We start from the raw sequence: 15,976 nt of genomic DNA, 5'->3' as shown, positions 1-15,976 counted from the left end.
CAAGGAATCTGCTATATTTTTCTGACACCTAGACTGAGACTGGATTTTAATATGGTGGAATAATGAGCTCGGCAGAGGAAATTTCAAAGGAGAGTACAAATAGACTGTGGAATGATTGTGCTCACTAATCTAATCAAGATCCATATAGTAAATAACAATAAATACAGTAGGAAGATGTTCAGTTTGTATTAAAGATGTTCAGTTTGGGCAAATAAGAGACTGTTGAGCACTCATCCTAGAAGGGGACATCTACAAAACCCCATTCAAAGATCAGGAAATATCATAGAAGAGGTGGTGGAAAGAAAAGAAAAGAACAGGATAGAAGGGAGTGATGTGAGATGATAACATTGGTACATGAATGGACTATTGCTTTCATAAACTCACTGAGTATTGATTAAGTATACAAGTTCTGCTTGATACTTGTCACACAATGATTCCACTATGGATTGGCCCCATCCCTTCCTGGGAGCTATAAGCAATTAACAGTTGCTAACATGGGGTAGATTATATTCCTCAGTGTTTTATACACTGGCCAGTTAGTTTTGTTCAAGTAATAATGCTCAAGTAATAACTTTCTACCCATGTTCTAGCAGGCAACCTTACCTAAGAGCAGCTGGTCAAAATGATGTAAAAAAATTGGGAAGAGAATGTTTGTTTGGAAGAAGGAGGGATCTGGTGAAAAATGGGAGGGGAAAATAGAAGACAAGGAAGTGAATAGGATAAAAGTAATTATATATATATATATATGAAATTATGAAAATATATTTAATGAAGAAGCAAAATTAGAGTTATGAAAAATGGTTCTTGAGATAAAACAATATTTTTGTCAAGATTCTTCTTAGATCTGAGATTGACATTGATAAATAATTTAAAGAGAATCTTCTAAAACATATTAAAATCCCTGTATGTAATTTTCTCAAAGTTACATTGATTTCAATATGCATTTTTTTAACAATTCAAGTTCATTGGTGTTACAAATTTTATAAGTGTGAAGAAGTATAAAAGTTAAGTTATGCAAAAGAAAAGAAATACAAATGATTGATGCTCTCAGTATGAATTTATTTTAAATTTTATAGTTTTGATTCAATGTGGATTGCAATAAATGGGTCTTCAGCAGAGTTACTAATAGAAAATTGAGCAGTGCCATCATCGGAAACATAGACTTTAATTCCGGTGCAATAGCCATCAATTTTATCTCCAGAAATGACATCACAGTATGTACCAGCAGGGAGACCAGTTTGTAAAGTTGTTGACAATGACCTGAAAAGGAAAAAAATGAGTAAAATTCAAATAGAAAAATTCAAGAGACCAGTCTATTTCCAAATTGAGTAATTTCCTAGATTTGTGGTGTGTAAATATAAGTTGTAATATGCTAGCCATAAAGTTAGATAGATTGAGATACATGGATAGATTAGATAGACGATAGATAGATAGATAGATGATAGATAGATAGATAGATAGATAGATAGATAGATAGATAGATAGATGATAGATAGATAGATAGATAGATAGATAGATGATAGATAGATAGATAGATAGATAGATAGATAGATGATATAGAACTAGATATAGATTATGATATATAAATAGGTAAAAAGAGCACTTGTTAATTTAAAAATTTGGTTCCCATGTGGTGGCATAGTTTGGGGAGGTTAGCTAATATGGATGTGAAGGAACTGTGTCACTGAAGGCAGGCCTTGAGAGGAAAAGACTCCTACCTTCTCTAGTTAGCGCTTTCTGTGTTGTACTGTGGTACAAAGTGTGAGTCATCAGCTTCCTGCTCCTGCCCTTATACCTTGCTTTGCCCTTCTAGCCCTCTGAATTTGCAAGCCCAAATAAAATCTTTCTTCTGTAAATTGACTTGCTCATGCTGTTTAATCACAGCATCAGAAAAGAAGCTAATACAATAACCCAATTGAGCAAAAAATGGAACTTGCTACTGATACTGTCAACTACTTGCACAAAGATTCTGTAAGTATAGTTGTATACAAATAGGAAAATGTTCAAGGAGAAGAAAAATACATGCACGCATCAAAAACAAAAGGGCAATTAACTAGAAGTGTAGAACAAAACTCAATTGCTTTCTGAGAAAAACCATCAGCCAGAGCAAGTATAAAATTGCATTGAAACTATTCATCACACAGAGACAGAGAATTTAAAATTATATAACAAAAGAACAGAAAACAAATAGTTGTGATACAGAGCTAGGAGATGGGGGAAAGTATTTTCAACCTAATAATGTTCATACATTCACTGATTTTAAGACTTACTGAATGTTTATATGCTTTGTACAGATATCACAAGAGTATATGAATGAGAATATATGAATATGACAGTGTAAGAGTACACCAAAAACAACAGCAAAACAAAATTCTACTCAAAACAAAATCTATAAAAATGAAGAAACAAATTAATACCAAGCATCTTTTTTTTCCTACAGTTTTCAGGTAAATGTGCTTTCTTTAATCCTTTAACAAAAATATTTTCAACTGCAAATGAGGAGAAAGCAAAAGGAAGACTGTAAAAGTATAAAAGTAAACAATCCTACTTTAAGTGATTTCCACTTACCAGTCATCATTGTTAAAGACAATGAATCCTTTGTTTCCTCTGCCAAAGGCTACTTGGTTGCTGCCATTATCCCACCAGTTTGAGAAAGGCTGACCGTTGACTACGTTTCTGAAGGCAACCATATTCCTAAAAGCACAATATCATGTGAAATGCTCATACACTTTGTATTGAACAATTTAAAACAAAAAGTTAAACAATTTCTTATTAGACAAGATCTGTAGGGGACACTCCCAACCTTATCTGGCGCCATCGATGTTCACAGACCCAGCCATTGCCACAAGTGGTGTCTGCATTTATTGTCACTTCTTTGGTTGTTCCATTGTCATTTGGTGGTCCAACCCAATCGTTGATATCCTTAATTACAGGAAAAATATTGTGGGATTTTAACATTCATGTTCCATTTTTATTGCACTAAACTAAAAAAGTTCTGCTACTTGATTTTCTATGGTATCTACTTAGTGTCTAACTTTGGAACCTCATGAGTATTTCTCTAGAGTCATATTTCAGAGAAATATGACATTTTTATTTACACACACTTTTATTTGCTCAGAGCCTTTTCAAGCAATAACTTCTTAATATCTCTCTTACTTCTTTAGTACCACTAAAGTGGTAAGAGCATTTGTATTAGAAAGATTTAAGAAAGACAGATCTAGTACCAATGGCTTTAGAAAACTTATTCAAGATATATGTTTTCTATCCCTGAATCTCATCCTCTATAATAGAAATAGTTTGCTTACTATAAAAATATCAGTATCTGTAGAACTTCTTTATCAAATTAATATTAGTTTGGGTTTTGTAACATCTTTTAAATAAAGGTACTAATAAATATATTCTAATACTCTGTAATGTATTTTCCAAAATTTTAATATGCATTTCATGATTGTCAACACATTTACACATCTTCCTGAAATAATTGAACAAACAGTCTCTCCATTGTCAACAGAGGAAAGGTCATTCTTCTAAACCAATAACAATTCAATTTGATGACCTATGATTCTGTGGTCCCTATCTGTTGGGTAGTTGCGTTACAGATGAGACACAAAACTGCTCAACATTGCAACATGCCAGGGAACTGAATTTCTGTACTTTCCCCAAGAGCTTTACCCTCTATGTCATTTCCCCAGGCATTTGGTTGCTTTTAGAATGGTTCAGTTAAAGTATTGCATATTTTCATAATACTTAGTATTCTTGAATCAGTCTTCAAATTTATTTGATTTATTTAATATATTTCACATATATGAATAATATATATGTTAACCTCAGTTAAACCAACTGATTTCTTTTCTTTCCATCATAATATTCTAAAAGTATTTACCAAATATTTATCTTGCTCAAGTTTTAAACGGCAAGTCTGGCCTGAAACTAATATGGGGTAGAAGCATTCCAAAAATCCCCAGATTTTCTCATCCTGAGAGCAGCAGGAGTTTGACTGCTCCCCGCTCCATATGCCTCACCCGTATCCCACATCCCCTGCCTGCTATGCACCAACAAACCCCAACAGAGGGACATCTCAGGGTGCTACTGTACCCTGGTGGATGTAGCAACTGATAAGCTCATGTTTCTCCAAGGTTATGAGGACACGTTGCTGTATATCTGAAGAGAAAAACATCCCAGGCTGGAAGTTCTTTCTTTTCTATATGACCTTATAAGTTTTCTTGCCCTGGCCCTTGCTGCTACCATGTATGAATGTGAACCAAACTGGTTGTTCTTGCCCCCAACCAGTAACATACCACCACAGGGATCCAACCAGCCCTGGGGTATAACTGTTCCTTGCCCTCTCCTAATAAAAGAGCTGCTCTCCAAAAGTCTCTTGCTGTTCTCTCTGGTAGTTCTTTCGGGGACTCCTTCAGCCCTTGCAGGCGTTTCCAGGGTTAAAGCAGAACTCTAGTCCAACATTAAATGAACTTGTTACCTTCTTTGCAGGTGTTCCTATGCACGATTTCTATATATCATTGATAAAGTAAGTACAATTAAACTCCTATGTTTTGCCTTTTGTACCTTGATCTCTAATTTTAAAGTTTTCTCATAGTGATAAATTAGCTGGTACTTTTACAATAACTTACATTACTAAAATTACAGTATATTAATATTTGGTGGCATGTATTTTATGCAAATAATTTTGTGTGAAATTATAACTTCTTCCTTTTCATTGAAAAAATATATTCAAACCTACTTTTCCATTCGCAAAATATCTTGGCCAGTGGTAACTTGACATTACGCGTGTGAATCCATAAGGATGAGCCAACATAAATCCAACTGCCATTTTATAGAGTCTGAAAATTACAAAATAATATTATAATAGAAGAACAGAAAATTTATCATCCATAAAGGACAAGTAACAAAGCAGTGAAAAGTGGTTTTGCCTACCTAGCATCCCAGAAGGTCAGGATGGATGCTCCTCCAGCCCCATGACCTCGCTGATTATCATGGTTGTCCACAAAGACCAGGGCTCTATCAGAAGGCATGAAACCCCAACCTTCGCCCCAGTTCCTATTTTTAAAAAATATGCATATATTATTATTTTACAATACCTTTAGGTAACCTTAAGTCTGTATCTCTTTTTGTAATCTATTTCCATTAAACTACTGATTCTACAACTAAAAGATTATTCCACAGGGAAAAAATTTCTTCCAGGTATCTGTATATACACATTTGTAATTGCCTACCATATCCCATGATTCTATGTATGGTAAGTTTATTTGTATTTCATTTACATTGCTCGTGTAAGAGTGTAATGTAGATAAACTCATGAAGGGTAAATATCCACATCACATTATGAAAAAATGAGAAAAAATAAAAAGACTGAATATTACACTGTATTTTATAGTTTGACATTTCAGATTAATTTATTGCAATATATAAGTGTAACAGTATGTTCACATTATAGTTTTATTTATGATTTGAAGGGTTTTTAACGTAATATCTTGACTTTAGCAGATTATAATTACCAAACTCTAGTTGGCTCATATCTCAGACAAAAAAACAAATCTCTAGGTGATATTTTGTGTTTCTAGATGCCCTCTTGTTACTGACAATTAGAATGAAAAAAATTAATTTCAGATGATTAATTGTGATTTAAGCAGCAGTGAACCTTCTTGATAGCTAATTCTTGATAAATATTTAATAAATTAGAATATGATCATGTACTGGGATAACAACACATAAGTGACAGGCAAAATAACAAACATGATGTATTTACTTTAAATAGGCCATCTTCTCTCCATTCCACTTGCGGATAACTGTGCCTAGTTTTGTTCCATACTTGAATTCTGTCACACGGCCATTTCCAAAGTACTCACTGCTTGTAAGTGCCTCGCCACCCAGATCAATTACCTAGTAGAGATATAGGGGAAACTGTCATTTGAATAAAGTAGTATTAAAATGTTCAATGTCTAAATAGTATCTTTTAAATCCTTTAGGCTCTTGATGCTCAAATTGGTTCTTCCTATTTCTTTATAAAGTATATACATCACTATTGAAAGAAATTTGCTGGCAATGTCATTTTTGTCCGATAAAGAATATTTTAATATAATATACAATTTAAAATTCAGAAATTCATACCTTCAAAGTACTCACTGAAGGATAAGTTTATCAATTAAAATTTATTTAGTTTTCCAAAGAAATCAAATAAAAAACTGTGCTAACCTCTTCACATGAAAAATGTGCACAGAAATATTAATCTGTTTGCCCAAATTTTATACATTGAATAGTACCTCAGACAAGAGTCAAATTCAGAAAGACAGGCTGGAGTCAATGCCTAAGATTTTCTGCCTGGCATAATCATCCCTGAGGATACACTAATTGATCCAGTAATATTGCAGCCTACACAAATTCTCTAACTCCTTTAAAGCCTTATTCCGGAAAAGAATTAAGTCTATTATATCTAAATAAAAGGGAGTTAAAGAAATTGCACATTCAATAAGGTATTCAGATACTAACCTATAGAAATTATGTTTAATAAAATCTTCCATCCATCTTCTGGCTAGCAAAACTGGTGTCATTTATATATACATACATGTATTACTTTACCTCTTGAAAAATGAAAGGTCTGCTTCCTTCAGAGAACCATTGTGTATTTAGGTTATGCAGTTTATCCAAAATTGCCTTTATGTCTCCAGGCCACATATGCTTAGCAGCATCAAGTCTGAACCCTGCTACACCCATGTCAATGAGACGGTTCATGTAGTCAGCCACAATGCCACGAACATAATCTTTCTCAAGTGCAAGATCCAGAAGGCCAACCAGACGACAATCTCTGACCTATTGAAAGAAACAAATAAACAAGCCAAACAAAATGGTGATTGATTTAAATGTCACCTGTCACCTCACACTCCATTTGACTAGTCACATATCCACCAATTGGTCTATTAGAAAGCTTCATAAAGCCTATTCATGGGGGAGTGTGAACATTCACATTCTACTGTGAATACACCGTAAGAAGGTTTTCCAGTCTGAGGATTTAACTATGAGGAAATGACATAGGTAATATTAGAGTTGATTGAGGAAACCGTTGGTTTTCCTCTATCTTTTCCATTCTTTATATCTTTCTCTTAATGTGGGACAAGAATAAAACTTTGAGACATCAAATAACTAAAAGAATGTTAAGAAAGTTTTTGAAGATTTATTTGCATTTCTAATGCCTAGTAATATGTTGCTTAAGGAATCTAACCTACATTTCAAACAGTATTTAAAAGGTTCTATGTGCATACTGAGAACAAAATTTTTTATGCTGATCATTTTCCTCACCTGAGCAGCATCATTGTAGCTTTCAATGCCTCCACTTGCACTTCTACATTTGCCATCGTTAAAATCCCAACCCGAGTATGGAACTCCAGAGAACTCCCTGGTTTGTGGGTTGAAATAACTTCCACATGTACTGCTGGTTCCCGCTTGAGCCCCTTCTCCACACATGTGGTTAATGACAGCATCCACATAAATACAGACCTGAACAAAAAAGTGTGTTATTTGAATTAAAGTATAAAGATAATATATATATATATATAATTAGAATGAACAGAATACACAATATATAGTTGTGTGAATGGTTGGATAGATACTTAAGTAGAAAGACAGACAGACACATAGATAGATATGCTGATTTATAGTTTAATTTTAGACAAGAAAAAAGTCAAGTGTGAAAGAAAAACCAATGTGAAATGACAATCATGAACAGCCCTAATATCAGCTTGAGGATTTATAAAGCTGATAAGTAGAAAATCAGAAACTGTTATCACTAACATCAAATGAAAAGCATTATATTTTAATAAATATATAATTAGGTTAAGATAAAGTGGACAGTATTGTCTTGAAAGGAGTTAATGTGAGTTAGTTTTACTCTCTGAAGAAAAAGAATTGTAGATACTGGTCATTATTAAAATGAGAAATAGCTATTTACCATAATTCAAAGTAAGTTATTGCATTTGAAATTTCTAATACTTAACTAGAAACTGGTTTTACAGAAAATAAGTGTGGTTATACAGATAAATAATAAAGGTTTTTGTTAGAACCATTAAAATGTTGACATTACAATGGAAAGAGCCTCCTGTTGTCATAAGACAAGATACCAAGTTTCCATCCCCTAAACTTCTCTTTAAATAGTTCATATGAAAGAATTTTTCAAAACTGACCATAAAGCAAAAGTAAATGTTGAGTTGTAGCTAAAATGTAAAGAAAAAATTAAAGTCTGAAAGTTCATTTTCAAGAATAGAAAACATAAGACAGAAAATGGTTTTTCAGATAATAACTTCAAAGGAAATATGACTTCACTTACCCCAACATTGTTACACCTAGTCACCATATCTTTGAATTCATCTTCATTTCCAGACCTTGAACATATTTTGTAGCTAATTGGTTGGTATCTTTCCCACCAAGGTCTTGAAGGATTGTTAACTACAAGATGTTCATTGGGTGGAGAGACCTACAAATAAAACAATTAAAATTATCAGAATAATTATGGTTTACTTACATAAATAAATCCTTCAAAACAAACTGTGAATGATCCTGCAATTCTTAGGTGTGTACTTGTGGATCTGCTGTGTTAGAACCACTAAAAACATTGACAGCACAATGGAGAGAGCCTCCTGGTGTCCTAAAACAAGACACAAACTTACCATCCCCCTTAACCTTTTCTTCGTCAAGAAAGTTATGTGTGAAGTAAAACATTGCTTAAAAATAATCAAAAATATAATGGAAAACAATTTTATATAAGCACTGTGATCTCCTCATTTAAATTGTGAACAAATATTACCTGCACCCCTCCAAATCCGTTAGGAGCTAAGTATCTCTCACATTCCTTGGCAATATCAGCCCAGCGCCACTCGAACAGGTGGACAATAGAGGTTCGTCCTTTTTCAGTGTGTGGCTCATATTGAGCCCAGCAGAATCCAATGAAGGAAAACAGTAGGAAGAATTTCATTTTGCTATGATGTTGTTAGTGTTTTTTTCTAACAACCACTTTATTCCTGAAAATTAAAAAATAGAAAATAAAGGGGAAAGAGTATAATGAAATAAAAGCTAACATAAATCAATATTCGAGTACTAGTTATTAATAAACTGTAAAGTATTACTAATAATATGGTCCACAAGAGCCTGATAACAAGAAAAAGACAAATGCTAAACGTCTAGGTATTTGAAGGTAATACCACTTATTAAGGAGAATAAAGGAGAATGTATCAGACCTGAGACGAATAACAAGACTGATACAGGTTTAATTATTCCTCTGATGCTCCTTTTTGCTTCTTACCCCAACAAACTGCATGAACACTACCTTTAACAAAACTATACTTTTTCATATTTCACAGGCAATTCCACACTTCCATGATAATCCATGTTCTTCCTATGACCCACTCCCCTAAGGAAAATGGTACACATTCAACTGAAAAATGTTTTTGTTTTAGTCTCCTTTTATACTTTCAGGTAAAATTAGTCAATGTTTAATGTGTGACAAGTTTGGGGATTATATTCTTGAATTGTTTGATTTGTATTATAAGTATATTAATATTTACACATTACCCTTTCTGACCCAAACTGTAGTAAAGGTTTACATCAGACATAATATTCGTAGTTCTAGAAAATGATGAGTTAATTTTCTTATGTTCTCAGTAAATGACTGTAATAGACATACACTAAGTTCCTCATTTTTCGCAAATGAACGCTATACCAGAAACTATATATTAGAGTCAATTCTAAGACTTGCCTTATACACAAAAACATACACAGAACCAGGGTAACTAAGTCAATTTGGCTTATATAATAATTGGCAATGGCAGAATTTGATATGTTTAACTGAAAATCAGTGTATTTTTATTTCAGCAAAATTTCTGTTTTACTTTACAATACAATACCCATTAGTAGTAATTACTTGTTTAATCAAATTAAATGGAGAAAAATTCACAGCAACTCCACTAAAATCAAGAACATGAAAGGTTGTACACTCTCTCCATATCTATTTAATACAGTATTTTAAGTTCTAGCTAGTGCAGTAAGAAAACTGATGGAGATTTGCAGATTATACCAGAGTATATAAAAGTGACCCCAAACATTCCAGCAAGGAACTCCTAAATCTGATAAACATAATCAGTGAAGTGACTGGAAACAAGATTTAAAAATGACTAGCCCTCCTATTCACAAATGACAGACTGAGAAAAATAATCAGAGAAAAACTTTCACAACAGCCTCCAACAATACAAAATATCTCGGAGGTAACTCTAGCCAAGCAAATGAAAGACTTGTACAACAAAAACTTGAAGTCCTTAAAAAAGGAAAGTGAAGAAGATATCAGAAGATGGAAAGAGCACCATGCTCATAGCTCAGGAAGATTAAAATAGGAAAAGGAACATCCTACCAAAAGAAAACTTTCTCTTCTTCTTCAAAAATAAAACACAGTATTGTATACCCGCTCAATTATTTACGGCCTGGGAGATTATGGGTCCTATGATAGTAGCTATTATCCATGCTTTGTTAAATAAACATGCAGTTGAATTCCTTTCTACAATTATGTTTACCACTAAAGAGAGATATATGTCTCTCCCTAGACAAAGAACTTTTTAGCAATGGGAGACAGTCAAAGCAACGACTCATAACTCTTCAAAGGACTGAGCTCAGCCCCCACTCTCTATTATCTACAATGAGCTCCAGAAAACATCATGGAAGAGGGTCTGGAAATACAGTAAGAGCTTGGGACTGTATTGATGTTGCAGGCATTAATAGTGTCCTCTGCTCTTCCAGAGGGCCTGTGTTTGATTCTCAGCACCGACATGTAATTTCCAACTCTCTGCAACTCCAGATCCAGAGCATACAACCTCCTTTTCTAGCCTCTGAGGGTACTTCATGCACATGTTACAAAGATAAGCATGCAAGCAAAACATCCAAGCATATAAAATAATTGTTCCTTTTTTAAAAAAATATCTAAGAATTTGTTGGTTTTAATGTTGTCTTTGACAGATGAATCATAGCGGTAGGGGGAGAAGGGAAGGCTGAAGAGGAGGAGAAGAGGAGAACGATGGGGGTAGGAGAACTTGAGTGAATGGGATAGTAGAGGTGGAAGAAGGGCAGAGATGATAGCCATGAAAGAGCTATTTTCATTGAGGGAGCCATTATGGGATAGTAAGAAAACTTACACTAGAGAAATTCTCAGGAATCCACAAGGATGACCCCAGTTGAGACTCTGAGCAATAATGGAGAGGGTGCCTGAACTGGCCTTGCCCTGTAGTCGATTGATGAATATCTTAAATGTCAGACTAGAACCTTCATCCAGCAACTGATGGAAGCAAGGGCCCAGACCCACAGCAGAGCACTGATCTAAGCTTCCCAAGTGCAGTTGAAGAGTGGGAGGAGTGAGAACATGAGCAAAGAGCTCAAGACCATGAGGTGTTCATCCACTGAACCAGTTTACATGATGAGTACATTCACTGCAACAATTTATGGGAGCTTACCAACTCCAGCCAGACAGGGAAGGAACCAACATAGGTCCAAACTAGACCCTCTGAATGTGGGTGACAGTTGTATGGCTGGGCAGACTGTGGGGCCACTTGCAGTAGCACCAGGATATATCCCTACAGCTTGTACTAGCTTTTTGGGAACCCATTCTCTCTGGAGGAATATTTTACTCAGCAAAGATATAGTAGGGAAGGCCCTGGACATTCCCCAAATCATATTTCTCATCCTCTCTGATGGAAGGTAGGGTAGAAGGGAAGGGGAGGGAATGAGAGAAGGCTTGAGAGTGGGAACTGGGATTGGTTTGTAAAATATAGGTTTTTTTTGTTCTTTTTTTAAAATATTTATTTATTTATTATGTATACAATATTCTGTCTGTATGCCTGAAGGCCAGAAGAGGGCGCCAGACCTCTTTACAGATGGTTGTGAGCCACCATGTGGTTGCTGGGAATTGAACTCAGGACCTTTGGAAGAGCAGGCAATGCTCTTAACCACTGAGCCATCTCTCCAGCAACAAAATTTAGAAAGAAGAATCTAAGATCTGGAGGGCAGAGTTAAACACTGTAATGCCTTGCCTTATGGATTAAACATGATTTTGCAAGTGTAAACACATAGCAAATATGATCATATGCCCATGACTTGCACAGAGGAATAAAAAAAAAAAGAAGTTGGACTAGTTACAAAAGATGTTAAAACTGTGGGTATAGGACTTAGAGAAGATAAAAGGGAAAGGAATCTGTTTACAATACCTTGTATATAAGTAAAAAAATTTTAAATAATAATGATGTCAAATAGAGCTAAGGACATAGTCCATTGCCTAGTGTATATGTGGCTTTGAGTTAAACATTTGAATCTGATATCATCTAAACAAGAAAACAATTCTTTTCAAGAAGCATAGATACTTAAATTTTCAAGAAGCATGTATAATATTTATAGCTACTTTGTGGTATTCAATAGACATACAGTGCATACTTGGGAAAACAGATTATTCAATGATTTTTGGTCCTCAACATAACTTTGTGTGGAGCCTTTCATCTCATTTCCTGTAGTCACCCATAAGGTATTTGATAGGCTATTGTGAAATATAAATCACCTATGTACTGTGAGTAGCAATTACAGGTTTATAAAAAAAATATGAGGTGGAAATGCTGACAACCCCAGTTTAGTGATTATTTGAATAGTGTAATATTTCTTAAATATGCATAAAGCAAGTTAAAATATGTAAGAAAAAATAAAAGTATTAGCTAACATTAAGAAATGTAACTGATGTGTGGCTTGGGCAGTTTAAGGCCATTGGCAGTGAAAGCAATATTTATTCTTAGAGCATGAACTGAGTTTTTGAAGCCCATTGCCTATGGAGGGATACTTTGCTTATCCTAGACAGGGGAGGGAACATGCCTTGATCTTCCTCAAGTTATGGGACAGACTTTGTTGACTCCCCTTAGGAGGAGTGGACAGGGGCTGGGGGAAGAAGGTGGGAGGAGTGAGGGGAGAGGAGAGAGAGGGAACTGGGATTGATATATAAACTAAAGAAAGATTGTTTTAAAAAACAAAATAAAATATCTAACTGAAAATTAAACATAATATTATCAAAAGCATTTTTCTAATCAATCTTATAAAATGGGTGTCTTATTATTTCAGTATAAATATTAAAGAGGAAGGACTCGAGTATAAATTCAGAATTCCTCTTAATGAATCAAACTTAAATTTTGGCATTTGGCTTAAACTATATTTAAGGATAGGAAAGTCATATAATTAGAAGAAACTTGGTCTAAATATTTAAAGTGTAGCAAACTCCAATTTGTATTTATATCTCTATATTTTCCTGTTTGTATATGTAAATAACAATTGCTTGTAAAATTATTCATATTTGATTCTTCCTAAAATTGATAGCACACTAAGACATTATGAAAATGAATTAATGATGACGAACAATAGGCAGCTTACCTACTCTTGCCATTAGTAGTTAGTAGCCTAGAAGTCTCATAGTAAAATACCTTTATAGTGACCAATTTAGTTTCATGGTCATTAAAATATTAGAGTTTCTTTAATCTTCATATGTAATTTTATCATCTATAACTCATTGACACTCTCTCTAAGTGTTGAAAGTGTCCATGCTTTATTTTTCCAGTTTTTAACTTTCTAAAGTGTTAGGGAGATATTTACATAAAAATTATTCAGGTTATGGCTGCTTTACTTAAAATCATTCATAATTTCTCTGAATTGTACATTGGATTCTGTATCAAATCAGTAAGCATTTATCCACCAATGCCACCCAACAGAAAAATATATATATAAACTTTCGCTTAGCATAAGTTGCACATGAAGGCCAGTACTCTAGAATTAAAGATAAGTTTTGAGCCAAGGCTCTGGAGTGTTTCCAACACAAATAGTACATTCTGTGCTGCGGGGCAAGCAAACACGATCTGTCAACAAACCGATAAAAGACCATGACACCCTAAAACCTAAAAAGGACAGTGAAACCATTAAATAACGAAACACAAACAACGTTTACTTAAGTACAAACAGCTGGAAAGTAAAAAAAAAATGCATGTAGTTTTAAAATTACCACAGTAACTTGTATAAATAAAAATCATTCAGACCTACCGTCCAGTGTTTGCCAGTTTATAAAACAAGCGGAATTCCAAAGTTTTGCTTTCAGTTTCTCTTCAGTTGAAAAAAAAAAAAGACCAAATTTTGAGTTTTATATTTTTCTATAATCTCATCCTTTCAACATCCACTCTTGAAAACCTTATATAATTATAAATATGATTTCTGTCAGCGTTGTAATCTGATCTCCAAGGTGACTGACGGTGGCCTGGGCACCACCACCCTGGTGTCCTTAACAAGCCACTGCCTTCCCTCAGCTGCTGCTTTGCCGACTCTTGCATTGCAACATAACTCACCAGTTTGTTTTCTCAATATTCAACCTATCCTGCTACTTTCAAATTTTCTTCTGAGTAATTTATGTAAATTACAAGGGTATGAGACTATAAAATAATTTTAAAGATCAGCTTATCTTGTCTCTAATTAGTGAGAAAAACTGAATCAATAAAATGGATGAGACCATAATGGGAACAAAGTCACTGGATCAAATGCCTATTGTTAGGTCTAAATTTATCACCCACAATGTGATGCTTGAAGAAAATATTAAGTTCATAGGATTTGCGATGTGCTCATTTATCAAATAATAAAACTATTGTTAAACATGACTTTTTAAAAAACACAAAACTTCTTGAAAAAAAAAAAACACTTAATGTTTAGTGACATGTTTCCACACACACGAGAAAAGGGGAATTGTAATCATCAGTACACTTAGAACGAGAAAAGAAAGTTATGGATCAAGGTGGTGGTGAGATTGGTTCAAACTCATATAACAGGAAATATTGCAGTCATAATTCTAATCCAAACAGTCCAGAGTGACATACCTCTTCCTACCTTGTCCTTTAATAGTTGCCTTGATAAAATCAGATAATTTTTTTGTTGTTGAAAATAGCTTGGAATATAGAAAAAATTGAAGGTAATGAAAGTGAACATTGTAGTCAGTTTCCTTAGTTAAAATGTTCACTCAAAATGAGATTACATGCTTCTGTTACATTACTCTTCAATCTTACACAGAGAAATGTATTATGACTAGGGAGGATTTAATTCTTTTGCATTTATATGATTACATACACACCTGAGAATGAATATGTAATGCTGACAATTAAACGTAGAAAAAATGTTTTACTTAAAGACCTCCAAAACTGCACAAGTTAAAAATGAACTTTTTCTTCTCTTTCCTTTCATGACAAAGAGACTTTTAAGAATTCCATTTTTGATGTTAGATGAACATGAAAATCAAGTTTGACATTTAAAGGCATTGACAGCTTTCAGGGTTTTTTTTTTTTACTAATACATAATACTTTCTTACTGATTAATAAAGATATTTTGTTCCAGTAATCAATTTAATTCACAACATTTTCTAATAGCATTAATTTCTCAAGGGTTGTATGATAAAAAAGTAAAATAAATCCAAGTGTTGCAAATATTAACAATAAAATAAAATTTTAGCATAATTTAATTCAGTGATTTCCACACTGTTATAGAAAATCAATATAATTATCATTTTTATCTAATTCCTTTTACTGTCTTGAAGATAAATCTGGGACTTTTTTTTTTTGCTAACAAAGCATTCTAGCTTTGAGATATGTCTTTAGCTTACGTTTCAAAAACTTATAAACTTTCAACATTGATAAATCTATCATTATACACCATTCTTTTTATAGGATATTTTATTAATTATTCTTGTATTATTAATTGTTAATCACTGCAAACTCATTCTATGGAGATATTGCCATTCTGATTCTAAAACTACTTATGTGTGTCACTTATATGGGAGAGTCCAGTCCATTGTGGGTGGTGCCATTGCCGTTCCTGGGTCAGTAGTCTGGGTCCTATAAGAAGCAGGCTAAGAAAGCCATGGAGAGCAAGT

The 15,976-nt window shown here is 33.8% G+C and overlaps 1 protein-coding gene across 1 annotated transcript; it reads right to left on the bottom strand.

Moving 5' to 3' along the window:
* Positions 1–1,038: 1,038 nt before the first annotated feature.
* Positions 1,039–14,385, bottom strand: LOC142855008 (alpha-amylase 1-like). Its single transcript, XM_075981560.1, has 11 exons — positions 14,110–14,385; positions 8,816–9,029; positions 8,339–8,485; positions 7,315–7,512; positions 6,598–6,828; positions 5,768–5,901; positions 4,936–5,058; positions 4,742–4,841; positions 2,804–2,922; positions 2,569–2,694; positions 1,039–1,260 (listed from the first exon to the last, which is right to left on the bottom strand). The coding sequence occupies exons 2-11, from the start codon at positions 8,981–8,983 to the stop codon at positions 1,071–1,073; spliced, it is 1,536 nt and encodes a 511-aa protein (XP_075837675.1). The 5' UTR covers positions 8,984–9,029; positions 14,110–14,385; the 3' UTR covers positions 1,039–1,070.
* Positions 14,386–15,976: the final 1,591 nt, after the last annotated feature.

Source organism: Microtus pennsylvanicus, chromosome 7 (genome assembly GCF_037038515.1).
Source record: "Microtus pennsylvanicus isolate mMicPen1 chromosome 7, mMicPen1.hap1, whole genome shotgun sequence".
NCBI classification, from domain to species: Eukaryota; Metazoa; Chordata; class Mammalia; order Rodentia; family Cricetidae; genus Microtus; species Microtus pennsylvanicus.
Note: the sequence above shows the minus strand (reverse complement) of the source record. Positions and strands in the feature narration are given on the sequence as shown.

Excerpts from the sequence above, each read along its gene's own strand:
- LOC142855008 (XM_075981560.1), bottom strand. The coding sequence starts at position 8,983 with ATGAAATTCTTCCTACTGTTTTCCTTCATTGGATTCTGCTGGGCTCAA. Across the intron at positions 8,486-8,815 it reads ACGGATTTGGAGGGGTGCAG|GTCTCTCCACCCAATGAACA; the intron begins GTAATATTTGTT and ends TTTTATTTGTAG. Across the intron at positions 4,842-4,935 it reads CTGACCTTCTGGGATGCTAG|ACTCTATAAAATGGCAGTTG; the intron begins GTAGGCAAAACC and ends TGTAATTTTCAG.